This window comes from Tiliqua scincoides, chromosome 4, assembly GCF_035046505.1.
Source record: "Tiliqua scincoides isolate rTilSci1 chromosome 4, rTilSci1.hap2, whole genome shotgun sequence".
In the NCBI taxonomy this organism is placed as follows: domain Eukaryota; kingdom Metazoa; phylum Chordata; class Lepidosauria; order Squamata; family Scincidae; genus Tiliqua; species Tiliqua scincoides.
This window is the reverse complement of record NC_089824.1, coordinates 109,475,628-109,497,432: the sequence shown is the minus strand read 5'-3', so window position 1 is coordinate 109,497,432 and position 21,805 is coordinate 109,475,628. Positions and strand designations below refer to the sequence as shown.

Sequence of the window (21,805 nt, the reverse complement as noted above, 5' to 3'; positions counted from 1 at the left end):
AACAATAATAATACAGGTCCAGCCTTGTTATACACTGATTTTTTTATGCACGGATTTGACTCAACACAAATGGCCCCTGCAAATGAGAAGAAATGTGCTGATCCCTGGAGAAGGGAAAAAATGCACCCCTTTAAAATCACAGTTTAAAAAACTGCTTTTTACTGTTGCAGAGAGTACCTGCAAGTGATTACAGGTGATTTTTACCTGCAAGTGATTACAGGTATAACCTAAGTATCCACAGATTTTTCTATGTCAAAGCTGATGAGAAGGGCCCTTTAAATTAAAGGAAAACAGTTGTTTAATAATGCCAGAGAGGGCAGCTGGCTGACAATCCATCAGTCATTCTCTCTGCAGGCTTCACTCCTCCCTTCCCCCTGAGCACATGAAAGAAGGCTAAATGGCAGGATAAATGATTATCACTTTCTGTACTCTTTCCCCCTTGCTGGGGCTCCCGTGCAGTTGGGTGTCACTCACGGAGGCCTCCTCAAAGTAAGGGAATGTTTGTTCCCTTACCTCAGAGTTGCATTGCCCTTAAGTCAGTGCTGGAAAGCACTGACATAAGGGGTTAGGATTGCGCTCTTTGTTTTTAAATTGATTTGCTATAGTTCGTTTTTTGCCATCCAAGTGAGTGCTTAGAAAGGAACCCACCGGAATAATGAGACTCAACCTGTAATCAGTTATAAACAGCATATCAAAATAACAAAACAGCAGAGAGATAATAAAAGCATAGCATACTTAATGTTTATATAGTGCTTTCTTAGTGTGCAAAGCACTTCATGTGTATTATTTTGTTGTTGCCCTAACAACAAACCTGTAAGAAGATAGACTATATATATCTCAAGTACCATTGGTTAATGGTACTGGTTATAGCACTACGCTGCCTCAGGTGTGTATGCGCACCTAGTTTTCCTTCTAACAAGAACTACAGCTGAAATTACTGATGATTACAGATGTTTTCCCTTGATCTTCCACAGTAGTTATATTCCTAAATTAGTAAAATTATTATAGCTATTTTGATATTTTCTGTATTTCTTATTTTCAGATATGAAAAATATTAAAGATAGAAGGAAAAACTATCAGTGTTAACTTATAATTTAACAAACAAGTTATCTCATGCTTAAAAGCAATTGTCCCTTTTCTTTCTGCTTCTCAGTGAGGCATTGATATTTGCAACTGTGTTTCTTACTTCTGCTTTGTTCGTATGTACAGTATCTTTTACAGCAGAGTTGTACAGAACACCATTCAGAGCAATCCAAAACTGCTTTATCCTTAACTAAGTTTCCTAGAGGCTCCAGCATATCTTATAGACCTGATGCATGATAAAAATGCTGAGATCCGTAAAGTCTGCGACAATACGCTGGATATAATAGCTGTGGGTGATTCCTTTTGTTGTACAGGCATGAATGAAAATGACATATTCTGACCTATGACAAGTGAAAATTGACTAGTGATACTCATGTTTCAAAGATGTTTGTTTATAAAAATAGATGAATGTGTTGGAAAAAACAGGATTGGTGAAATGCTTTATATTGCATTATATTTTCAAATGTCCTTGCCCCATAATGTAATTTTAATTTTTCAGAGTATTATAGTTATATAAACATCTTGGATTAATTAGAAATGTTCTTGAACCTTTTCAAGTATAGATGCGTGTTTATAATTTGCCAAACCACATGAACCATATTGCAGTGCAATATGGCAACTTTACATGTTGACTTGGAGCTAAGTTCCACTGTACTCTGTGGAGCCTACTCCCACATAAATGTACTTAGGAATGCTGGTATAGAAAAACCAACCCTTCAGTGATCAGACTGAAATACAGCTATGAATGTCTGCATGCTTGAAAATCACTAGGTTCTAGTTTCTTGGTTTTAGAGCATCAATGTAATTGAATATTTCAAATTGATGATTACTTACAACGTTTTCAAGACTTGTTGTTTTGTAATAACTGCAAATAATACTTACCGGTAATTTTTGCTGGCGTAGAGAGAGAGGCAAAAATGATGGTGATTAGTGGTTTTTGCAACACTTCTGCATGTATTCCTGCACTGGGATGTCTTAGATTTCACATTTAGTGGATCAAAGCAGTCTCTCATTGTACGATTTAAAGGTTTTTTTTAAGTTGGATTACTTCTGTGAGTCACTCCTGTCTTTCAACAGGTATCAACATATGAACTTTTGTTGCTGCAAAAATAGTTTGTGGGCCTGGCTAGATGCCAGTTGTGTTTAGTCTGCATTCTGAGAGTGAGCTATTATGCAGGGGAGTAATCTTCAGAATCCTGCAATGTGGAAGTAAAATAGAGTTCAACTGCTAAAGTACTCAGTGTTGAACTCAGTTTATACAAATGAAGAGCATTTGCACAACATACAGAAAGGGCAATACAGTGGGAGTATCCACAGGAGTTCCACTCTGGAACCCCGTGCAGATACTGAAATCTGTAGATTCAGGGGTTCCAGAGTAAGTGTATTTAAAAACAAAAAAAGCACCAAAACCACAAAAAATCTTGGCATGTTGAAACCATGCCATTTCCAAGGCTCTGAGCCATTTGCACAGGGCTAAAAAATAGCTCTAACAACCCACTTGCAGTCACATGGAGGTTTCTCTCCCCTCATAGCATTGCTATACTGCATTCAGCCACTAAATCATCTGTTTTAAACCTTTCTCATCTCCGGGCCTACTGACATGGTGCTAAAATGGTCAAGGCACACCATTAGCTTTTCGATAACTGACAATGCACACCATGCTGATGGTGGGGGGCTAACATCCCTTGATGGCCCTAATTATAACTGACCCTCCCTCAAATTCCCGTGGCACACCTGCAGAGCATTCAAGGCACACCAGTGTGCCATGGCACCAGTGATGTAGCTAATGATCATGTAGCCCGGTGTGAGCTCAAAACAATGCACCAGAAGTGACATCACAACCAGGAGTGACGTTATGCTTGCACTTTTAAAAAAGTGAAAATAGTGGGGAAACCCGCTTTCTCCCTCAAGCAGCTCACCAACCACTTGCTCTGCCACACACACACACCCAGTGACATAGCTGAGGAATCTATCTGCTACCTGGGGTCAAAGAAGATTTTGTAGCCACCCCCCCCCAACAAAATCTAATTTAATTAATTAAGTAAATAAATAAAAAATATGCTCCAGACACTTTGCTGGGGTGAAGAGGGACGGTTTTTCTCCCCCTGCCAAATATAAGAGAAGCACCACTTGAAAAAGCATCCCTTCACCTAGTTTGAAGGGGAAACTGTATTATGATACATGAAAAGGAGAACTGACTCATATTAACACCTTATTGGTTCCATGCTGTATCATAACAACATCTCATTGTCTCTCAGAACAATCAGTCTCATAAGTCAGTTTTGTGATAAGCAAATCCGCTTTTTGTTCAATAAGTCAGTTGTGTTTTCTTTTTCTGGTTAATCGGCCATAACGTTTGATAGAATACAGATATTCCAGTGCAGTTTGTTTCATTGCATTCTGCATTACATGACCTTTCCAGTGATATATAACATGATGGTATTATTTGCACATATCAAATTTTTCACAATTTTGGCCACTAGTGTCAAGACGAGCTTGTTCCCCCTTAAAACTTGTTGCCCAGTGCAGTTGCTACTCCCTGCACCTCCTTAACTACACCATTGAAAATCGCTGCATTAGACAGAACTGAATGTAATGGAATGAAATTATTCCATTACATTCAACCCCATCTAGTGCCTGCGTTGCAGTACAGCACTCAGTGGGAGGAGAGAGGAACCTTCTCACGACAGGAAGTGGGTCTTTAGAGCTATTTTTTAGCCCTCAGAGCTTTGGAAAAATGGCATGGTTTGCCACACCAAGGTAGAAATGCTGGTTTGGGTGCTATTTTTGTTTTTGACTATATTTACACTGGGACCCCAGTATCTGCAGGAATCCACTATAAGTCAAATTGTGGATTCTGGATCTGCAGATACCAGATCCCACCGTATATTATGGTTAATTGGCAAAATTTGAATGCCTGTGAAAGTACTACATGTTTTTAAAATGACATTCAAGAATTGGTGATAGCAAAGATGCTGTGTGCAAGGACCAAACCCTTAATAATTTAGGTTTGTGCTGACCGTGAAGGAAATGTAACAACCAGAACTTGTAGTTTCAAAATACTTGCCAGGGTTAGACTCGGTCATAACAGAAATTAGGGTTGAAAGGACTGGGTCTTAAGTTTCGAAATTACTTTCCAAGTGCCTCTGGTGGCAGAACTAAAATCTCTGATTGAGAGATCAGAACTTAGTGGGGCAGGCTGTTTTCAGCTTGACAGTTTAATGAAAGTATTTGCAACTTACTTAGTTCCCTCTTCCATGTTGATCAGATTCTGCTCCAAGGCACTAAGCACAAGAAGTCACTTCTCCTGACTGGTCATATATTATCCATGCATCACTAGTCTCTGCTTCTGCACCTGTATGCTGGACTCTGCTCCACTCCCTAATCTGCTGAACGTTTGCTTACAGTCTCCATTGCATACATCTCAAGAGACCTAGCAATTGGCAACTCTAGAAGCAGCTTTATTTACTGATCTTTGAAGGTTTGCTTCTTCGCGGTGGTGCCCCCTATGCCCATTACCTTTTTTGGCTTCTTTACCCTGGCACCAAGCAAGTCTGTATCTTCCTTTTACTGAATGTGAAAACAGAAAGCAGAAATAGAAAACTCCTCCACCTGTAGCCCTTCAATGCACTTGTTAAATGATTGATTTCATTCATATTGTAGCATTAATCTCTAAACTTTTCAACAGGAATATGATGAGGAGTGGGCAAAGAAGATCCAGAGTGAGAAGTTCCGATGGCACAATTCACAGTGGCTGGAAATGGTGGAGAGTCGGCAGATGGATGAAAATGAACAGTACTTGTATGGAGATGACCGCATCGAGCCTTATATCCATGAAGGGGATATTCTAGAAAGACCTGATCTTTTCTATAATGCAGGTGAGACTGATACAAACACCCATTTTTCCATTACATTCCATTTTCAAACATTTTGTGGAGGAGACCCAGAAGGTGTCCTGTCTCATAAAGAGACATAATGCTGTGCTAATAAAGTTCCTGTACTGTGCCACACACTGCTGGGCGTTGAGGATGGTTTATTTCAGGTTGGTTTACTTAAGTGTATAGTTGCAGGCTCTTGCATAGGTGTTTTACCAATTCAAGACCAGATTCCATATAGTTCTACAGTGACATTAAAAACATTGCATGAATTTATTATATCTTCAATACTACATGAATAGCCATCAATTAGTTCTTCTCACTGGTTTTTGTTTGTTTGTTTTTTGCTGAGCAGTGGTTTTTTGTTCGCTTTTCAGTGTTTAAAGGTACAGTAGAACCTCTTTGACCACCCAAGGGACTGGAGGGTCAACATAGGGAGGTGGTCAACATACGGAAAAATATCTGATACTGTACTTATAATATTTTTAGAGACTTTATTACAGATATCATACCTACATATATACAGTGAAGATATAGAAAAAATGCATTCAGAATTACATACATACAGTACACATACTGTATGTGAATCATTATTCTTTTTTTAAAAAAGAGTCAACCCTGGTTTGCTTCTTCTTTTTTGTGTAAAGATAAGAAGAGAATGCGCTATCAATGCTGGCTATCCCATTCAATGTGCCTGGACATTTATTCACGGCATATGACTTCAACTGTTTTATCAGATGCCCCAAATCCCCTTCCTTTGGAATCTCTGCATCCATGTCGTCCTCACTTTCTTCTTCCCCAGGTGCATCCTTCACTTCTCTGCTGGGCTGTACTTCGGACAATATTGCTTGGAATATTGTTTCAGGATCAGGTTCATTGCAGGTTCCGCTCTTACATTTGTCACCTTTCATGACGAGGCTTCTATCAGACATTGCTTTGAAAAAGAATCCGCACTCATCAGCATTAAAAATGTCATCTTTGAAGCCTCTTGCATAGTCCAGGAACTTAGAAATAAATTCTTCAACAACTTCTGCTGGAACTTCATTTGACTCACCACACAAGACTTTCTGGGAGATCCCATGTCGCAGTTTAAATTTTTAAAGCCAACCACTTGATGCTTCGAAATCTTCTACCCCAAATTACTGCGCAAACTTCTTGGCAATTTCTTGGATCATTGGCCCTGAGATTCTGGTGTTCACTGCCCTCATTTGTTTGAACCAGCATAAAGTAGCTTCATTTACTTCATCAAGCGAAGTTTTCTTTCTTTTCTGCTGTAGGCCTCCTTTTTCTTTACTGTGTCTCTCAAAGTACTCATCTTTACATTTTTTGATGTTGCTAACTGTGGTCTTGCTTCCTTGTTAGCGTTCAGTGGGCAACTTACAAAGGATAATACTCTTTTCAATGGTCGAAGTGGTCAAGATACAACTTACGGAGGTGGTCAATATTGAGAGATTGGTCTCCCATAGTGTATATGCAGTGTCTGTCCAAACTGTGAAAATTAGGTCAACTTAAGGAGGTGGTAAATATAGAGAGGTGGTCAACTTTGAAGGTTCTATTGTATGTATTTTGGAGCTGAACTGATGAAAGTAGGGTTTTCAAACCTTTCTCTACTGAAATAAAATTAACATTTTTGACAAATATGTTGTGAGTAGGCAGGTAAATATTTGTGGGAAAGGCGTGGCACACGCATGTGTTTTAATGTTAGGAAAAAACATCAGGCTTTAAATTGCAAGGACACTCAGACAAATAAGGACAATGGGGGCAGAGGACATCCTCATCACATTAAAGTGGCTACACAGAACTTGCTTCCTTGAGCTGCTGGAGCTATCACAAAGAGGGCCCTGGACACTTCCCTTGAAGGAGGACCTATTTTAGCAGGATCAAATCCTCCATCCTTAACCACACCTATTTCAGCTAACAGTATTAAGGCTGAAAGACTTTTGGCTATTCTGAAGGCATGCTGGATATCTGAACAGGCTCAAGTTGGATGTGTCCTAGGAATTTGCAAGCCAGGTTGCAGAAAGGAATGAGCACTAGCATCTCAAGATGTATCTGCGCTTAGCAGGATCTTGGGGTTCAAAGGGACTTGCTCATTGGCAATGCACCCTCATATAATATGCTTCCTTAAAGGGGTGGCACTGTTAAATCCACTGATACCCCAGTTGGAACCTAAATTGGGTGTTGGCACTCATGGAGGCTTCCCCTTTGACCTCCAGGCAAAAACTGACTTTTATTGGCTACCCTACAAGACCTTTTTCCTGGTTATCATCATTTCATCAAGAAGAGTCTCAGAGCTCAATGTACTGTTTTCTGAACTGTGCATTTTTTTCCACAAAGATAGGGTCATCTGAAGACCAACTAGGCTTTTATGCCAAAAGTCAACTATGTGTTCCGTTGTGCACAGGAGCGATCTTGCTTTCATTTTGCCCTAACCTAGTGTACTCAAAAGAAAAAAGCAGGCACACTCTGTACAGGAGAAGAGCTTTGCATTTCTTCTTGGACTGAACAACTCACACTAAAAAGTCTGAGGCTCATTTCCTTCCAGAAGTAATCTCCAGTGACATGAACACTGTTCCTATGGTTGTGGTCGTGCATAGAGTTGGCCTACAAGGCACTAGAGCAGTTTCCCCACAGGGATCACCCAACGTCTGAGAGAGGCAGCTGCATTGGCAGCCTTTTGGGCATCTCTTCAAAAGGAATCTGTAGGATGGCTACGTAGTCTTCAGTATACAGTACATGTTTACAGACACTACAAGATTGATGCTTTCTCATCTGCTGAAGATATTTGCGGAAGGAAAGTGCTGCAGAGGATGTTGTAGACTGGAGAAGTAGTTACTCACCTGGATCCCAGGAACTGGGAAAGTTCTAGGCTCAATTATATCCCAAAGAGTCAGGACTGTCCCCCTTCATCTACCAGAGAAAATAGGAATTTCTTACTGTAAATTCCTGTTCTGGGAAGAGGTGGGCATGCCATCCACCACAATTCCAGGTTCTCTGGCAGAGAAGGGCATTCCTAACTGACTGGGAAAGTTCCCTTGTGCAGTTCTGAGGTAGGGTCGACTGTTAACTGCTTCTCTGGGCGGGGCTGACCATTTCTCCAGTTTGGCCCTACATCGCAGAGGGATAAGATGTCTGCTGGTTGGGCTCACAGCCCACGACTAATTACTTTTGAATTTTTCTACTTCTCTTCCAACCCTCTTGTCTTCAGTGGGAGAACTATGAAATTTTTTCACTGAGGCTAGCGGGTGTTTTGGAGTCTTCTTAAAGGAGGTGCAGCTTATTTGTATTGGAGTGAGCTAGTTAGGAGATTGCAGCAGAAGCTAGCGAGGCTTGTTCAACCTCACTATTGCTGGTTTCGCCTTTGCAGGCACACTGCACCCAGGAGGGCTTACCCTTAATGCACCTAATTCTGAGGTATCAAAAGGTTTTTGGGAATGAATTTCCTCCCTAGAGCTCTGATGTCACCCCTTTGAATGTAAGCAGGGTGGACAGGAGCAGACCCAAGGCTGAATGGACCCAAGACTGAATGTTGCAGAGGGTACCAAAAGGCTTTTGGGAGGGAACTTCCTCCCTAGGGCTCTGATATCGCCCCTGTAAATGTGAGTGGGGTGGACAGGAGCGGACTCAAACCTGAACAGAACATTGAAGAACGACTGTTGGGAGCAGTTGCAACAGTCATTGGTATAGGTAGAAACCTGTGTATTTCCTTTAATTTGCTTCACCTGTGAGGGGTCCTATTGTTATCTAGGATATGTTGTCTGATGAGGAATTGTCCCCTCAGGAATGTACCTCCAAAGTGGGTCATGTTTTGTTTCCACCTAAGTTGCAGGCTCAGATGCACCAAATGGAGAGGGAGATGTTGCAGGAATGGTCTGTAGAGCAGAAGGGGAGTAAACAGGGCTCTTGCCTGAATTTGAAAGACAAGAGGCAGAGACCCGCATAAGAAGCAGCATGGTTGGAGCAAGGAGACAAGTCCTGTTCTTTCACATAAGAAACAACATGAAAAGTACAAGGAGACAAGCTTTTCCTCTTCTGCAGACTCAGATTCATCTTCTGGGTCTTCTTTTAGCAACTTTTCTGATGTTCCTGCTTCTCCTGTTAGTGTCGATAGAGAGGCCGGATCTGACAAAGAGAAGGGTTCTCCAAAGGATAAGATGCTTGCACCGAAGACTAAAATGGCGTATAGTAACACTTGGCTGGTTATATCCTCAGATGATGTTCCTGCTTCTCCTATTAGTGTGGATAGAGAGGCCAGACAAAGCATACGCCGATGTAAAATAAAATACTAAAACAGGCAAAGACTTTAAGTGGGGTAGGCATTTCAAAAGAGAGGAGCTCAAAATGTGAACTTTCCTTTCCCCTAAAACTCTGGCCCCATTTCAAGTCAGGTTTAATCCTCTTCAAGGTGGCCCTGACTCAGAATGAACTTGCACCTCACCTCCATGTTGGGTGGTCAGGTAGCAATATACTCTGCAGTGCGGAAGTGCTGGTGTCCGCTGCTCTTTATAGTGCACTCTCCATTTCAGGGAAGGATGTAGGGGAAGAGGAGGACTTGAGTAAATGGGAAAGAGATGTCAATTATCCCAAACATTTTGCTTGCAAGATCATTTTAAATATTCGGTTGCAGAACAATGTTCTATTCTGAATGTCTCTTTCCAGACGAAATGTGTTGTCATGGGTGCATTTGAGATTGAACAGGCTACCAAAATCATTACTTACCAAGGAGATTATGGTAGTCTTTTTAAGTGATGTCTAAAGACAAGGGTTCATGTTCACAATGAAATCTTTATTATAGCTTTTCTCCTCTTCTGCTATCAGCACATGCTTATAGTCAGGGGTAGGCTTATAAGAATGAATGCTGCTCTGACTTTGCATTTTCTCCAATATACAAGCTATTAGATTGTAGTCATCACTTTTTCTTGAGCTTTTAACTTCTCAAGTGAGTCTCAGCAGCATGTTATCAGATACCTTGGCAATCAGGATGCAGAAGCCCTACTGCTTTACCATCATCTCATCATCTTATGGGTGCAATCCTAACCTGCTTTCCAGCACTGACATAAGGGCAATGCAACTTCAAGGTAAGGAAACAAACATTATCTTACCTTGAGGAGACCACCATGATTGCCCTCCAACTGCAGGATGCAGCACATGCCCCATTGCACAGCTATGCTAGTGCTGGAAAGTTGGTTAGGATTGCACCCTAAGTTTCTTTAAAATCTATTTTAGAAATGTGTAAGGCAAAGGGAGCTATTGTTTGATTGTTTTAGTGGAAATTTTTTCCCAAGAAACCTTCCGCTGCTAGCAGTTTTATAGTTAGCTTGTGATAGCACAGATAGCATAGTGCATAATGCACTGTAAACATTTCCTTTACAAGAATAATTAAAAGAAAAGTGCACATGGCATTCTACTGCTGTGCATCCAATGAAATACTATCAGCAGTTTCCGATTCACAATGATTCCATTATCTCTTAAACTCTGTAAGTACTTGGATTCCATTTCTTCCTGATGCATCACTTGCATAAGATGGTGTTGTGAATGACTACTGCTTCTCTCTGCTATGGGACCTGTGCTATTGAGTGCCATAGGGCTCCTCTATTTACATAGAACTGCTGGGGAAGGCCATTCAGGGATTTTGTGTGTAGTGTTGTTGGTACATGCTTAGTTTCTCCTTTTCATCTTACTTGAGTGAGGCAGTAGTGTTCTGAACATGTGTTTGGAATCAGGAATGAACTAAATTAGGGCAAATAAACTGAAGTTAAATCTTACATAACAAAATTTCTGTGGACTGATGATTCCTCAAGCCGTAATGTTGGCATTAGAATAATTCTGGATGGTGTTGCACTTCCTTTTTTACATGTCACTTCCACCACTTGAATGCTGTTAGATTTGGCCTTACCAGTACATGCACAAATTGCCTCTGTGGCATGAGATATCTTCTACTAGCTCAGGTTGGTGTGCTAACTACAGAAGCAGACAAGATATTTTGGCTATATATGCACATCTGTTTAAATGCATTTTTACAAAATATTAAGTGGAAGTGAGACATTTGCCCCTTTTCAGCTGACAGTATGATATTTAGTCTCATCAGACTGGTTCAGCTAATACTAAGCAGATCTGTATGGAAGTGCAGTACAGGCAGGTCATTAACCTGTTGCAAAGTGTGGGGCAAACAAGCATTTTTTCTTCAGTGCAGTAGAGTAGATCAGAGGAAGGGGAGTCTTCTAAGATCTCTGCTGTTATGTCTTGCTTCAAAAATGCATGTTCAGCTTCTACCCTTTCAATCTTTATAGATGGGTTGATAGCACATGATGGAGCAGTGAGTCCAGATTTCTTCAGTGAATACCATCTTCAGAATGGAGACCTTGTGGGCCAGCATCCTTTCTCTGGCAGGTAAATTTGTTTCTGAAAAAGGCTAATGAAAATTACAAATTAACACATTTTTAGCACATTTTTCCAAACATACATTTCAGTCAGATTGTCTTTCTTTTCCCTCTCTAAGTATGGTTTGAAACAGATTTGTGAAAGAAAACCCAACTTATGGAAATTGTCAAACTTCACTATTTTATCATCTTGGAAAATTCAGGCTATTGTTTGAATAGTCCTCTTTGTTGTTAATATATTTATCCAGATATTTCCAATCATTTCCCAGAGGCAAAAAAATTAGAACAGAAAACAAAACCACATGGTACTTTTAGTGTTATGACAGTTATTCAGAAACTCTCTTTAGACATCATTGTTTGGGAAAATCTTTTGATGCACTTGGGATTTTGCAGAGGTAGAATTTTAAATGAGTAATTAAAAATAAAATTTCTCTGTTTTAACTAAGGGCCCAATTCTATCCAATTTTCTAATGCCAGTGCTTCTGTGCTAATGGGGCATGCACTGCATCTTGTGGTGGGGCAGTAGTCACAGAGGCCTCCTTAAGGTATGGGAACATTTGTTACCTTACCTTGGGGCTGCATTACAGCTGCACCAGTGCTGAAAAATTGGATAGGATTGGGCCCTAAGTCTTCACAGCTTCTGAGCAAAATTATTGCAGACTTGAAAGACTAGTAGAAAAATGAAAGATTGATGTTTGTATTTTCTTTTGACTGAAGTTCTAGTTAGTGCTGAACCCAAACAGGTGACGGTGTGACTCGGCTTGCACAGAAACTTGCTCCTGCAACATACTATTTTAAGCAATTTCTTACAAGGGACCAATTATCACCAGGCTTTTGACAACCAGACTATATGATATAGAAAGGCAAGAGATTCTAGGCACAGCACGGAAAAAATGTTCCCCTTTGAATTTTCAACTTAAAATTACAACTGGTCAACAACCAAAATATCTGTCCCTCCTAATGCACCCCCTGGAGAGAAGGGCCTTTACCTTGGCACGCTGTAATGTGACCCCCTCTAATGACTTACATGGTAGATTCAGAAACGCCTCCTGGGAAGATAGTTTATGTAGCTGTAATTTAGGCGAAGTAGAATCATCCATACACATTATGTTGACATCCCAGATATCAAGCGCTAAGACAGCAATTTCTCTTTCCCTTGCTCAATGCTAAAACAGGGCATTCTAAGAACACTATAATTCAATTCCTTCTAGCAGGTGATGTCGAGCATGCAACCCTCTCAGTCTCACAGTTCCTAAATTTGAGTAATCTGAATCAAGCCAAGCTTTCTGTACCAAGCAATCACTGAGTAGATTACATCTTGGCAATATCTGTAAAGTAACTGATTGTTTTCTGTCTTTTAAATAAATCATGTGTGTATGTAAAATGTAATGTATGTTTGTATCTGTGTGTACACGTAGGTGCACACATATACATGTATTTGTGTACTGCTTAGGCTTCTATTCTCTCTATGGTTTCTGTACAGTCTTCACCCATCAAATGTTTATGCCTAATAAAGGTGGTGGTGGTGTTGTACAAAGGACCAAGTGTGGAGGCAAAAAGGGAAGATGTCCCTATGGCTGAGGTAACTTGCTAATGCTCTCTTTCCTCCAGTCCAATGAAACATTGTTGACTAGGAGAATCAAGATGTGCATAGGAATCCCCATTCAGATGCACATTTGAATGCACATCCATCCTTATCCATATTCTGCCCAGCTAACCTCATGCAACCATTGCTGGATCAAGGCAAGAGTACTGCAGTGGTGAAAATGGGAACCTCCTGCGTAGTATGGTAAAACAGCCATTCCCAGTTGCTTAGGTGTTAGAAACACATTCCCCCTTCCCGGTCATTCAGAGTGATGATAAATTGGCATCACACATTCAAATCTGATAGGCAATGTAGTGTGATACTGCATTATACTCATGTTCACTTTGTTATTGGCTGGGGTCAAGTAGTGAACTTCTAAAAGTGACATGAAAACAGCTGTGTATTGGGGCTGTGAAAAGGAACTTAAAAAAAACAACCACCAATTCGAACCACTATTCATATCCCTTGAAAGCTCACTTTTCATGCTGAAAATCTAACTTGAAAATTATACATAGCACCTTAGGAAATGTGCATCTGTTTTGATTGCTCCCCAAAATAGATGGGAAGCAAACTGGTCTGTTCCTTTCTTATCATGCAACACCTTTTCTAGGGACACTAAATAAGTGACCTCCAGTTCTACAAAAAATTATGTGGTCTTTGTTCTCCATAGGAGTTGTATTTAAAACCACCATATTTTGTAAAATAAAGGTATGTGAAAAGTATTACAGGTTGAGACTAATTATTCGTGTGGGTTCTGTTCCAAGCACTCACGCGGATTTAAAAAAACGCACTATAGCAAATCAATTTAAAAAACAAACTTCTTTGCTCCAGTGATTGAAGAACAGCCTTGCTGACCTTTTGACTCTAAGATAAGAGTCATTAAGAAGACAATCCATCAGCACTTCACTCAGCCCCTCCCTTCACCAATGCAAAATGATCACCTTTCTTTCTTTCTTGCTGGGGGAAAGGAGGGGTCTGAAGGAGAGAGAATTGATGGATTGTTAGCATGCTGCCTTCTCTCTCTCTCTCATTAAGGAGGTTGTTGTTAAAGTACTGTTCAGTTTTTAAAACTGATTTTAAAGGGATGCATTTTTCCCCTTCTCCGGGGATCAGCTCATTCCTTCTCATTTGCAAGGGCCATTCGTGTTGAGTCAAATCTGTGTATAAATAGGCTGGACCTGTATTTTGACAGAATGTAAGCAATCTATTGAATATACAGTATTTCAATAACAAGAAGTTGCACTGTACATAAGTCTTCATATGTAAAGAGAAAATGCAGAAGGAAGATGGTCATTGTAATATTTTTCCAGAATATTTTGACCTGGCATTTCTTCAGAGTGTCAGTGAGGAACTTTTAAATATTTCTAAAATATTTAAAGTATTAAGTATTGAAAGTATTAAGAGAAAAACTAATTTGTACACTTAATTTCAGGTGCCGGGCAGCCCAATCCTGAGCGGCCCAGGGTGGGTGACTGCAGTGGTGCCAAGAATGGCTGCCACCGCATACTGCACACATCAGCCTGCTGCGGGAGGCGCCTCGGGAGAAGGGGACTTTCGTCCCCTTCTCCTGGGTAAGAAATGCAGCCCCGTAATGGGGCTACTCACTTTACCGCCAACCAAAAGGTCAGCAGTAAGGTAAAGCTGTTCATGTAGAGAGCTGAGCCCTGCTTGAATGGACAAGATCCAATGGACAAGACCCTCCTCCTGCCTCCCCGCTCCCTCCCCCGGCACCCTACCTGTCCTCCCTCCCCCCTCCCCGGAATACCTCCTCCCCGCTTACTGTACCGCAGCTCTGCGGTCTGTGAGACCGCCGAGTGGCGGAGGCTGGGCGCCTGCCCCACACTAACCTAACACTAGCCCAGCAGTGGCTGGTGCTGGGCTAGCACGGGCAGTAGCCCAGCGGTAACTGTTGCTGATGTGCCTTATGGCACATTTGTGGCAGTGCATGCAGGCACTGCCAAGCTCAGGATTGGATTTTAAGTTGTCTACTAATATTTGCTGCTTGAAGAACTGGAGCACAGATATGTGCAAAGCAACTTATAGGGTCTGAAAGAGGAGTTTTCAGATACTTCTGTATTTTTAGTTATAGCCTATTGTGTTGACAGTTTTTAGCATGCAATAATCCATCTTGATCAACTAGGTCTCCCTAGGCTGCCTATTCATATGAAAGATAGTGATGGCTGCTGTCTGACTTGGGTTTGGAGACCTTGTAAATTTGCCAGTGGAGGCACTATGTTTTTGTTTTTTTTAATAAGCTGTGGAAAGGCTGCATGTCCTCAGAATTCTGAATTGCAAACTTCTGTTAAAAAGATAGGTTTGTAAAACATCTTGGGAAATTGATCTTTTGGCTATAGCTGGTGAGAAAATAGTCAAAAAGTTGGAGAAAATACATATTTTTATTCTCAACTTATAACCCAATCCTGAGCTGCCCACAGCACCCAGGCTCAGTGGCTCCGGGGAGGGCTCCCGCCGGATCCTACACCTCCTGCGCTACCACGGGAAGCACCTCGGGAGACGGGGACGTCCATCCCCTTCCCTTGTGTAAGGGAAGCAGCCCCACAATGGGGCTACTGTCTTTAGCGCAGACCAAAAGGTTGGCGCTAAAAGCGCTCGTGTAGGGCGTGCAGCCCTGCACAAGTGCCTAGGATCCTGCAGAGCACAGCTCGGCGATCCGCCTCACTGCCTCCGCCTGCCACACCTCCCGCCTGCCACACCTCCCGCCTGCCACCTGGCATGCCTCCCACTGGCTTCCCCCCTCCCTGGAATGCCTCCCCCATGCCCCGGGCATGCCCCCGCCTCCTGTTCCGCAGCCTGGTGGTCAGGGAGACCGCCAAGCCATGGAACCCAGGCCATCGCCATACGCTAGCCCAGCTCCAGCCAGCAGTGGGCTAGCTCCAGTGGGAACCCAGTGGTGAGCCCCACAAACATGCCTTACGGCACATTTGTCGCTGTGGTCTGTGGTATGGAGCCATGCCGGGGACCTCAGGATTGGGCTCTTAGCCATTAGGAGAAGTTTAATATTAGTTAAGCAAATATATGCGGGTAGAGTAGGTTCTCAGAAGCTTTTGTCCTCTACAAAAAGTGCCTTGTCTGTCTTTTATCAGGCAGACTTTCAAGGGTGTAAGAGAGCAGGCAAGATGGTAAACCTAGTGGAAACTGAATTAGTGGATACTGAGTCACTGAGCCTATGGAGAAAATTGGATTAAGTTCTAGGGGACCCTATTTTCCATACACTCTTAACTTTTTGAACCTGAATCTTAACTTAAAGTCTATGGGGCTGGGTGATAGCGAGAGATAATTTCCAACATGTGATGCATCCTCCTCCGTGCTGGTATCCCTTGATGCGCTGAAGGCTGTAGCAATGGCTATCCCTCATCTTACTGAAGGTTGCTGGTCTAACAATGAGGCCTCAGAGTTTAGCAATGGGGAGGAGGTTGCTTCCTCTTTCCTCCTCCTCTTTTGGCTCCTTCCCTGGTTTGACCCAGCCCCAGAGCAGCCCTCAGTTAGCCTTCCAGAGGCCTCTCCTCCTTGGCCTCTCATCATTGTTAGGGTTGAATTAGCAGATAACTAATAGAGTTGCAGATTATGAGCAGTAGGTGGAAATTCTGCCCTCTATAGATAAGTGAATTCGCAGATAGTGAATCTGAATATAAAGAGAACTGACTTCCATAGCCTGGTAACAGAGACTATGCTTAAAACTTCCTGAGCCAGCACAAAACTGTATAGCATGGGATTTGCTAACACTTGCAATTTCAGCTGTAACCATGCAATGGCACAATAAAATATTAACAACAAATACATCTGGGACATTGCAGGTAAATATAGCCACACTAATGCTTAGGATTGGGACACTGGACTAGATGGTTCTACATATCCTATGTATGATTTTTTTGGTATGATTATTCTTTTTGGTAATACTTTTAAAAAAGTTCTTCCAAGAATCTTCCCATAAGGAAAAGACTGCCTAATTGAAAACATACACTGCTGCAAATATTAGGTTCCAGGTAGTGAAGGGGGGAGTGATTTGCTTGATAGAGTAGACAGCAGCATTTAGACAGTGAATCCCAATTTTCAGACATGTGTCATTATCGTTTTGAACTTCTTGGCGCCAGGAGCCAGGGTTTCCTGATGCTCGGACTTAGATGTAAAATGCATTAGTGCTTTGAGGCATGAACAAGGAATTGCTAGTCCCTTGAGTTCTGAGGCTCAACTCTCCCACCTCAACAAATTTGAACTGGTGTTGTAAAATTGATTCATACCTGAGAGTAAGGCTAATTAAAAGTAATCATAGAAAACCTGAGTTATTTTATGTATTAAAGAGCATACATTTCATCCATTCCATAAGATAATTCTAGGGCATTTATATGCTTTGCTTTAAAATCTAATAAGAACCTTATGTATGCTTGGGCTTTAGGCTGCCTCTTTCCATTTAGCAAACTGCTTCCAGCTTTTGCACATCACTTTTTACTGTATTTTAAATCAAAGCTTCCTCTCCTCCCTCACAGAACACTTTTCTTCCCTTGTTTAATAATGGTACTTAATAAATTTTAACACTTATGAGGGGGAAGTATTAGATAGTAAGGAAGTGTAGGTGGACCCTCGTTATCTGTGAGGGTTCCATTCCTGGACCCCTTATGGATACCAAATTACGCATGATATCAAATCATGTGCATTTTGGGGTCTGCCAAGCTCTGAACGTGACCAGAGCCTTGCTCCAGTTGTGTCTGAAGCTGGAGTCGGTTTTTGGCTGAAAACCGGAAGTGCCCTTCTAGGACCTCTGGAGGCCATTCTGAGGCCCATGGTGGCTACATGCAGCCTCTCCAGGCCTCAGAAGACCCTCCAGAGGCAATTGGAGCATAGCTGCAGTCGCCTCTGGAGGCTTCAGGTTGGGCTGAATGTTGCTCAACTGGGGTCCAGAGGACCTGCATTGAGCGAAATTCGTGGATAAAAAAATCCGAGAATAAGTAGGCTCAACCTGTATTCCATTTTGAAACTTTGGTCTGGAGTACTGTGGATGATGGATGTGTTCTAATCTATGCAGTTGATTCCTTAAGTCCTGATTATAGAATTGCACAAATGGTGAAGACTAGAGCTGAGCCAAAATGGAAGAAGAGAGAATGCAAAATTTAGTGTCATTTCCCCCTCTACCAGTTGTTCAGGAAGTGTGAGAAAATGTTAACTCATGCAGAGTGCTGGTAGGAAATGTTGCAGTCACTTTCATTGGTTTTGTGATCTGGTATTGCCTTCAGGTGTTACCTATATGATCCCTGCTTGCCTGAGAGTGTCTCAGGAAGAAGCTCCTGCTTTGAGTACTGAAATGTGCAGACCAGGGAAGGAGCTGCCAGCTAGCTGTGAATAATATGCCCAAAAAACAAGGAAAGGAATTCAATAAAACTGCCCCTTCTCCACCCTCCTTTGCCCTGAAAATGTTCTTGGGCAAAGAGCTTTCATGAAGATAGATATAACATTTTAAGTTAGTGTGATTTATACATGGCTACTCCGATTTATCCTAATGCTTCATGAGTCGAGCAGTCTTCAAGCTGTCCTCATGCTACACTCTTCACTCTCTCTCTCTCTCTCTCTCTCTCTCTCTCTCTCTCCCCCTCCCAAAAAGTTGCAAAACGTTTGCTCCAGGGATTTGAGGGAGGGAAGTTACGGGTTCATGGCAAAATAGGTGCAAGCCACCAGGCATTCTGAACAACAGTGAAACCAGCTATTGCACTATTGCCATTTTTCTATCTTCAAGTTAAGAGGCTGAAAGAGGTGAATTCATTTACATTTCTATTCATCTCTTTCCTCCCACTCCTCCAATTATTTATTTATTTAAAGGACTTTTATACTGCTTTTCTAAAAACCCAAAGCAGTATACAACAAAACATAAATGCATCAAGATAAAAACATGAGAATAAAATATTAAAATAAAAGCCATAAAAAACAATTTAAAAACTAACAAAAGAGCAGATAAAATAATTTATAGCAGCATAAATGGTAAGGAGTCCCTAGGGAGTACCTCCTTCCCAAAAGGCCAGGTGGAACAGATGGGTTTCCATACCCTTCCAGAAATCATATACTGAAGTGGTTCCTTTAGATCTTCTGGCAGCTGGTTCCAGAGGCATTGTGCCACAACCAAGAAGGCCCTACATGTTGCCATCATCTCCCTAGCTTCCGGTGGCAGCAGTATCCTAAGAAAGACCTTCTCTGATTACCTCAGGGGGACACACAGGAATATATGAGAGAAGGCGGTCTTTGGAGTATTCTGGTCCTGTGTCATATAGGGCTTTAAAGGTCATCGCCAACACCTTGAATTGGGCTCAGAAAGAAATGGGTGGCCAGTGTAGCTGCCGGAGTGATGGCATAGCAGATTCCACATGTCAAGCCCCAGTGACCAACCGGGGCTGCCGCATTCTGCACTAATTGCAACTTTCAAACTGTTTTCAGGGGTACCCCATGTAGACTGCATTACAGTAGTCTAACGAAAATGCCACTAGGGCATGGACCACTGTCACCAGATCACATTGACACAGGTGCAGCTTCAGCTGGTATACCAGCCGAAACTGAGCAAAAGCCCCCCGGCCACAGATGCCACCTGAGCATTCAGAGGCAGCTGTGGGTCCAGGACGACTCCCAGGCTGCAAATCTGCTCTTTCATAGCCGCCTTTTGGAGGAGATTCTTTAGGAGGACTGCGGTCTTATCTAGATTTAATTTCAGATTCTTAGCCCTCATCCAGGCCCCAACTGCTTCCAGACAGCGCTCCAGAACTTCAACAGCCCCCTTGGAACATGGAAAAAGAAATAGAGCTGGGTGTCATCTGCATATTGGTGGCATGCAACTTCAAATCCCCTGATGACCTTCCCCAGCAGCTTCTTAGATATTAAACAACATGGGGAAAAGATTGATCCCTGAGGCACCCCGCAAGTCAATGTCCAGGGAGCCAGTGTCCCCCACTCCCAATATCCTGCCTATGTAAACCGCCTTGAATAAAGTCTGAGGAGAAATCTGACAACCAAGAAGGCAGTATATAAATACCTTTTATTATTATTATTATTATTATTATTATTATTATTATTATTATTATTATTTGGGTCTGATCTGTCAGGAAGGAGAGGAACCACTGCAAAACAGTGCCTCCAAGCCCCAACCTGGTCAGTTGGTCCAGAAGGATGCCATGGTCGATGGTGTTGAAGGCCGCTGAGAGGTCCAGCAGGACCAATAGGGATGCACTCCCCCATCTAATCTCCGGTGTAGGTCATCAACCAAGGCTGTGTCTGTCCCATATCCTGGACCTGAAATCAGACTGAAAGGAGTCCTAATAATCAGCTCCTTCCAGAATTTCTTGAAACTGAGACCCACTTAATCACTTTGCCCAAAAGTGGGAGGTTGGACACAGGTCAGAAACTGTCCAAGACCATTGGGTATAGGCAGGATTTCTTCAGAAGAGGACGAACCACCACAGCCTTTAAGGCTTTTGGCAGCACATTGTTCACATGGACATTGAAACCCCCCAGCACAATCACCTGGGAGAATTCCAGCACCAAAGCCAAGACAACCCCGGCAAACTCAGGCAGAGAATCCGCTGTACAGCTTGGAGATCGATACACTAGCAGGATCCCCCTCCTGTCCATCCCCCTCAGCACCATGATATCGACACCTACACACTGATGGGCAGGCTACTTAGTAAGGGAAATAACTCGCAGTCGACCAATGTGGTGACACCACCCAGTCCCTGCTGCAATGGCTGCTGCAGTACACAGAAACCTGGTTGGCACAGCTGGGTGAGATTAACTCTCTGCCCAACCAGCCAAGTCTCTGTGATACAAGCCAGGTTGGTGCCCTCCTCCACGATTAAGTCATGTATCAGGCTGGTCTTATTGTTCACCAACCTGGCATTCAACAGCAGCAGCTTCAGGTCCACAGGGCAACCACTAGGGCCACCAAGGGGCCCCAAGGGAGGAGGAAGGGCCTAAAAGAGGGATAGTCTGTCTTTGACCAGACCACCTTCTCCTGTAACAGCCTGGCCTGCCACCACTGCCATATTTTCCTTTGCCATCACTCTGTAAATTGTCTACCTTTTTATTTATCAATTATTTGTCTTTTTCATACTTTTTTCTAATTTTTTAATTGCAAATTCTAAGGGAGAGGTTGGTTTTGTTTTGTTTTTTCTTTACAATCAATCTTATAGCAAACAAAGGCTGAAGATAAACAGTTCAGTAGAGAGAGAAAAGACATAATTTCTGTTTATAGGTGTAGTGTTATCGTGTTGTAGTATTTAGCCATTCTCTGTAGCTCTTAAAGTAGTTGTTGATTATTAACCAATATGTTCATGCAGAACTTGGCTAGAATTCCAGGCAGTACAGTGGCACTGAGTCCATACACTGAGGTTGATAGCTCCATATGAGGACTTTGCTACCATGTGGATGAGTGTGTGTAGCTAAACAAGGCAACCAATTTTTTTTCATAGATTTAAAGCAGGCTCCCAGCCACTGAGCAGTGTTACTGCTGAAAGGGCAGCCCACATGAAAATTGGGCTCCTCCATAACTTGAAATATGATCAAGATTTGCGTATTTTCTCCTCTGTCATATGCAGCTGATGAGTTCCTAAGTGAGAAGAAGTGCTTATTTTTGGTTATGATCTGTTTAATGACATCACTTCCTGCCTAATGACATCACTTTTGGCTCTCAGCAGGCATCATGAATGCTGTTCGGCCCTCGGTGTGAAATGAGTGTGACACCCCTGATTTAAAGTATATCTGGGATTTAGGACCCAATCCTATCCAATTTTCCAGTGCTGGTGCAGCCATGCCAATGGGGCTTGCACTGCATCCTATGGTGGGGAGGCAGTCACAGAGGCCTCCTCAAGGTAAGGGAACAGTTGTTCCTTACC

At 42.3% G+C, this 21,805-nt stretch overlaps 1 protein-coding gene across 2 annotated transcripts in view; it reads left to right on the top strand.

Moving 5' to 3' along the window:
* KIFAP3 (kinesin associated protein 3) overlaps positions 1-21,805 on the top strand; it is a 93,117-nt gene that overhangs the window by 48,134 nt on the left and 23,178 nt on the right. For both annotated transcript variants that reach the window (XM_066625464.1, XM_066625463.1), the window contains exons 17-19: positions 1,287-1,372; positions 4,772-4,961; positions 11,249-11,348. In XM_066625464.1, the coding sequence (XP_066481561.1) occupies positions 1,287-1,372; positions 4,772-4,961; positions 11,249-11,348 (376 nt within the window). The remainder of the gene's footprint in view (positions 1-1,286; positions 1,373-4,771; positions 4,962-11,248; positions 11,349-21,805) is intronic.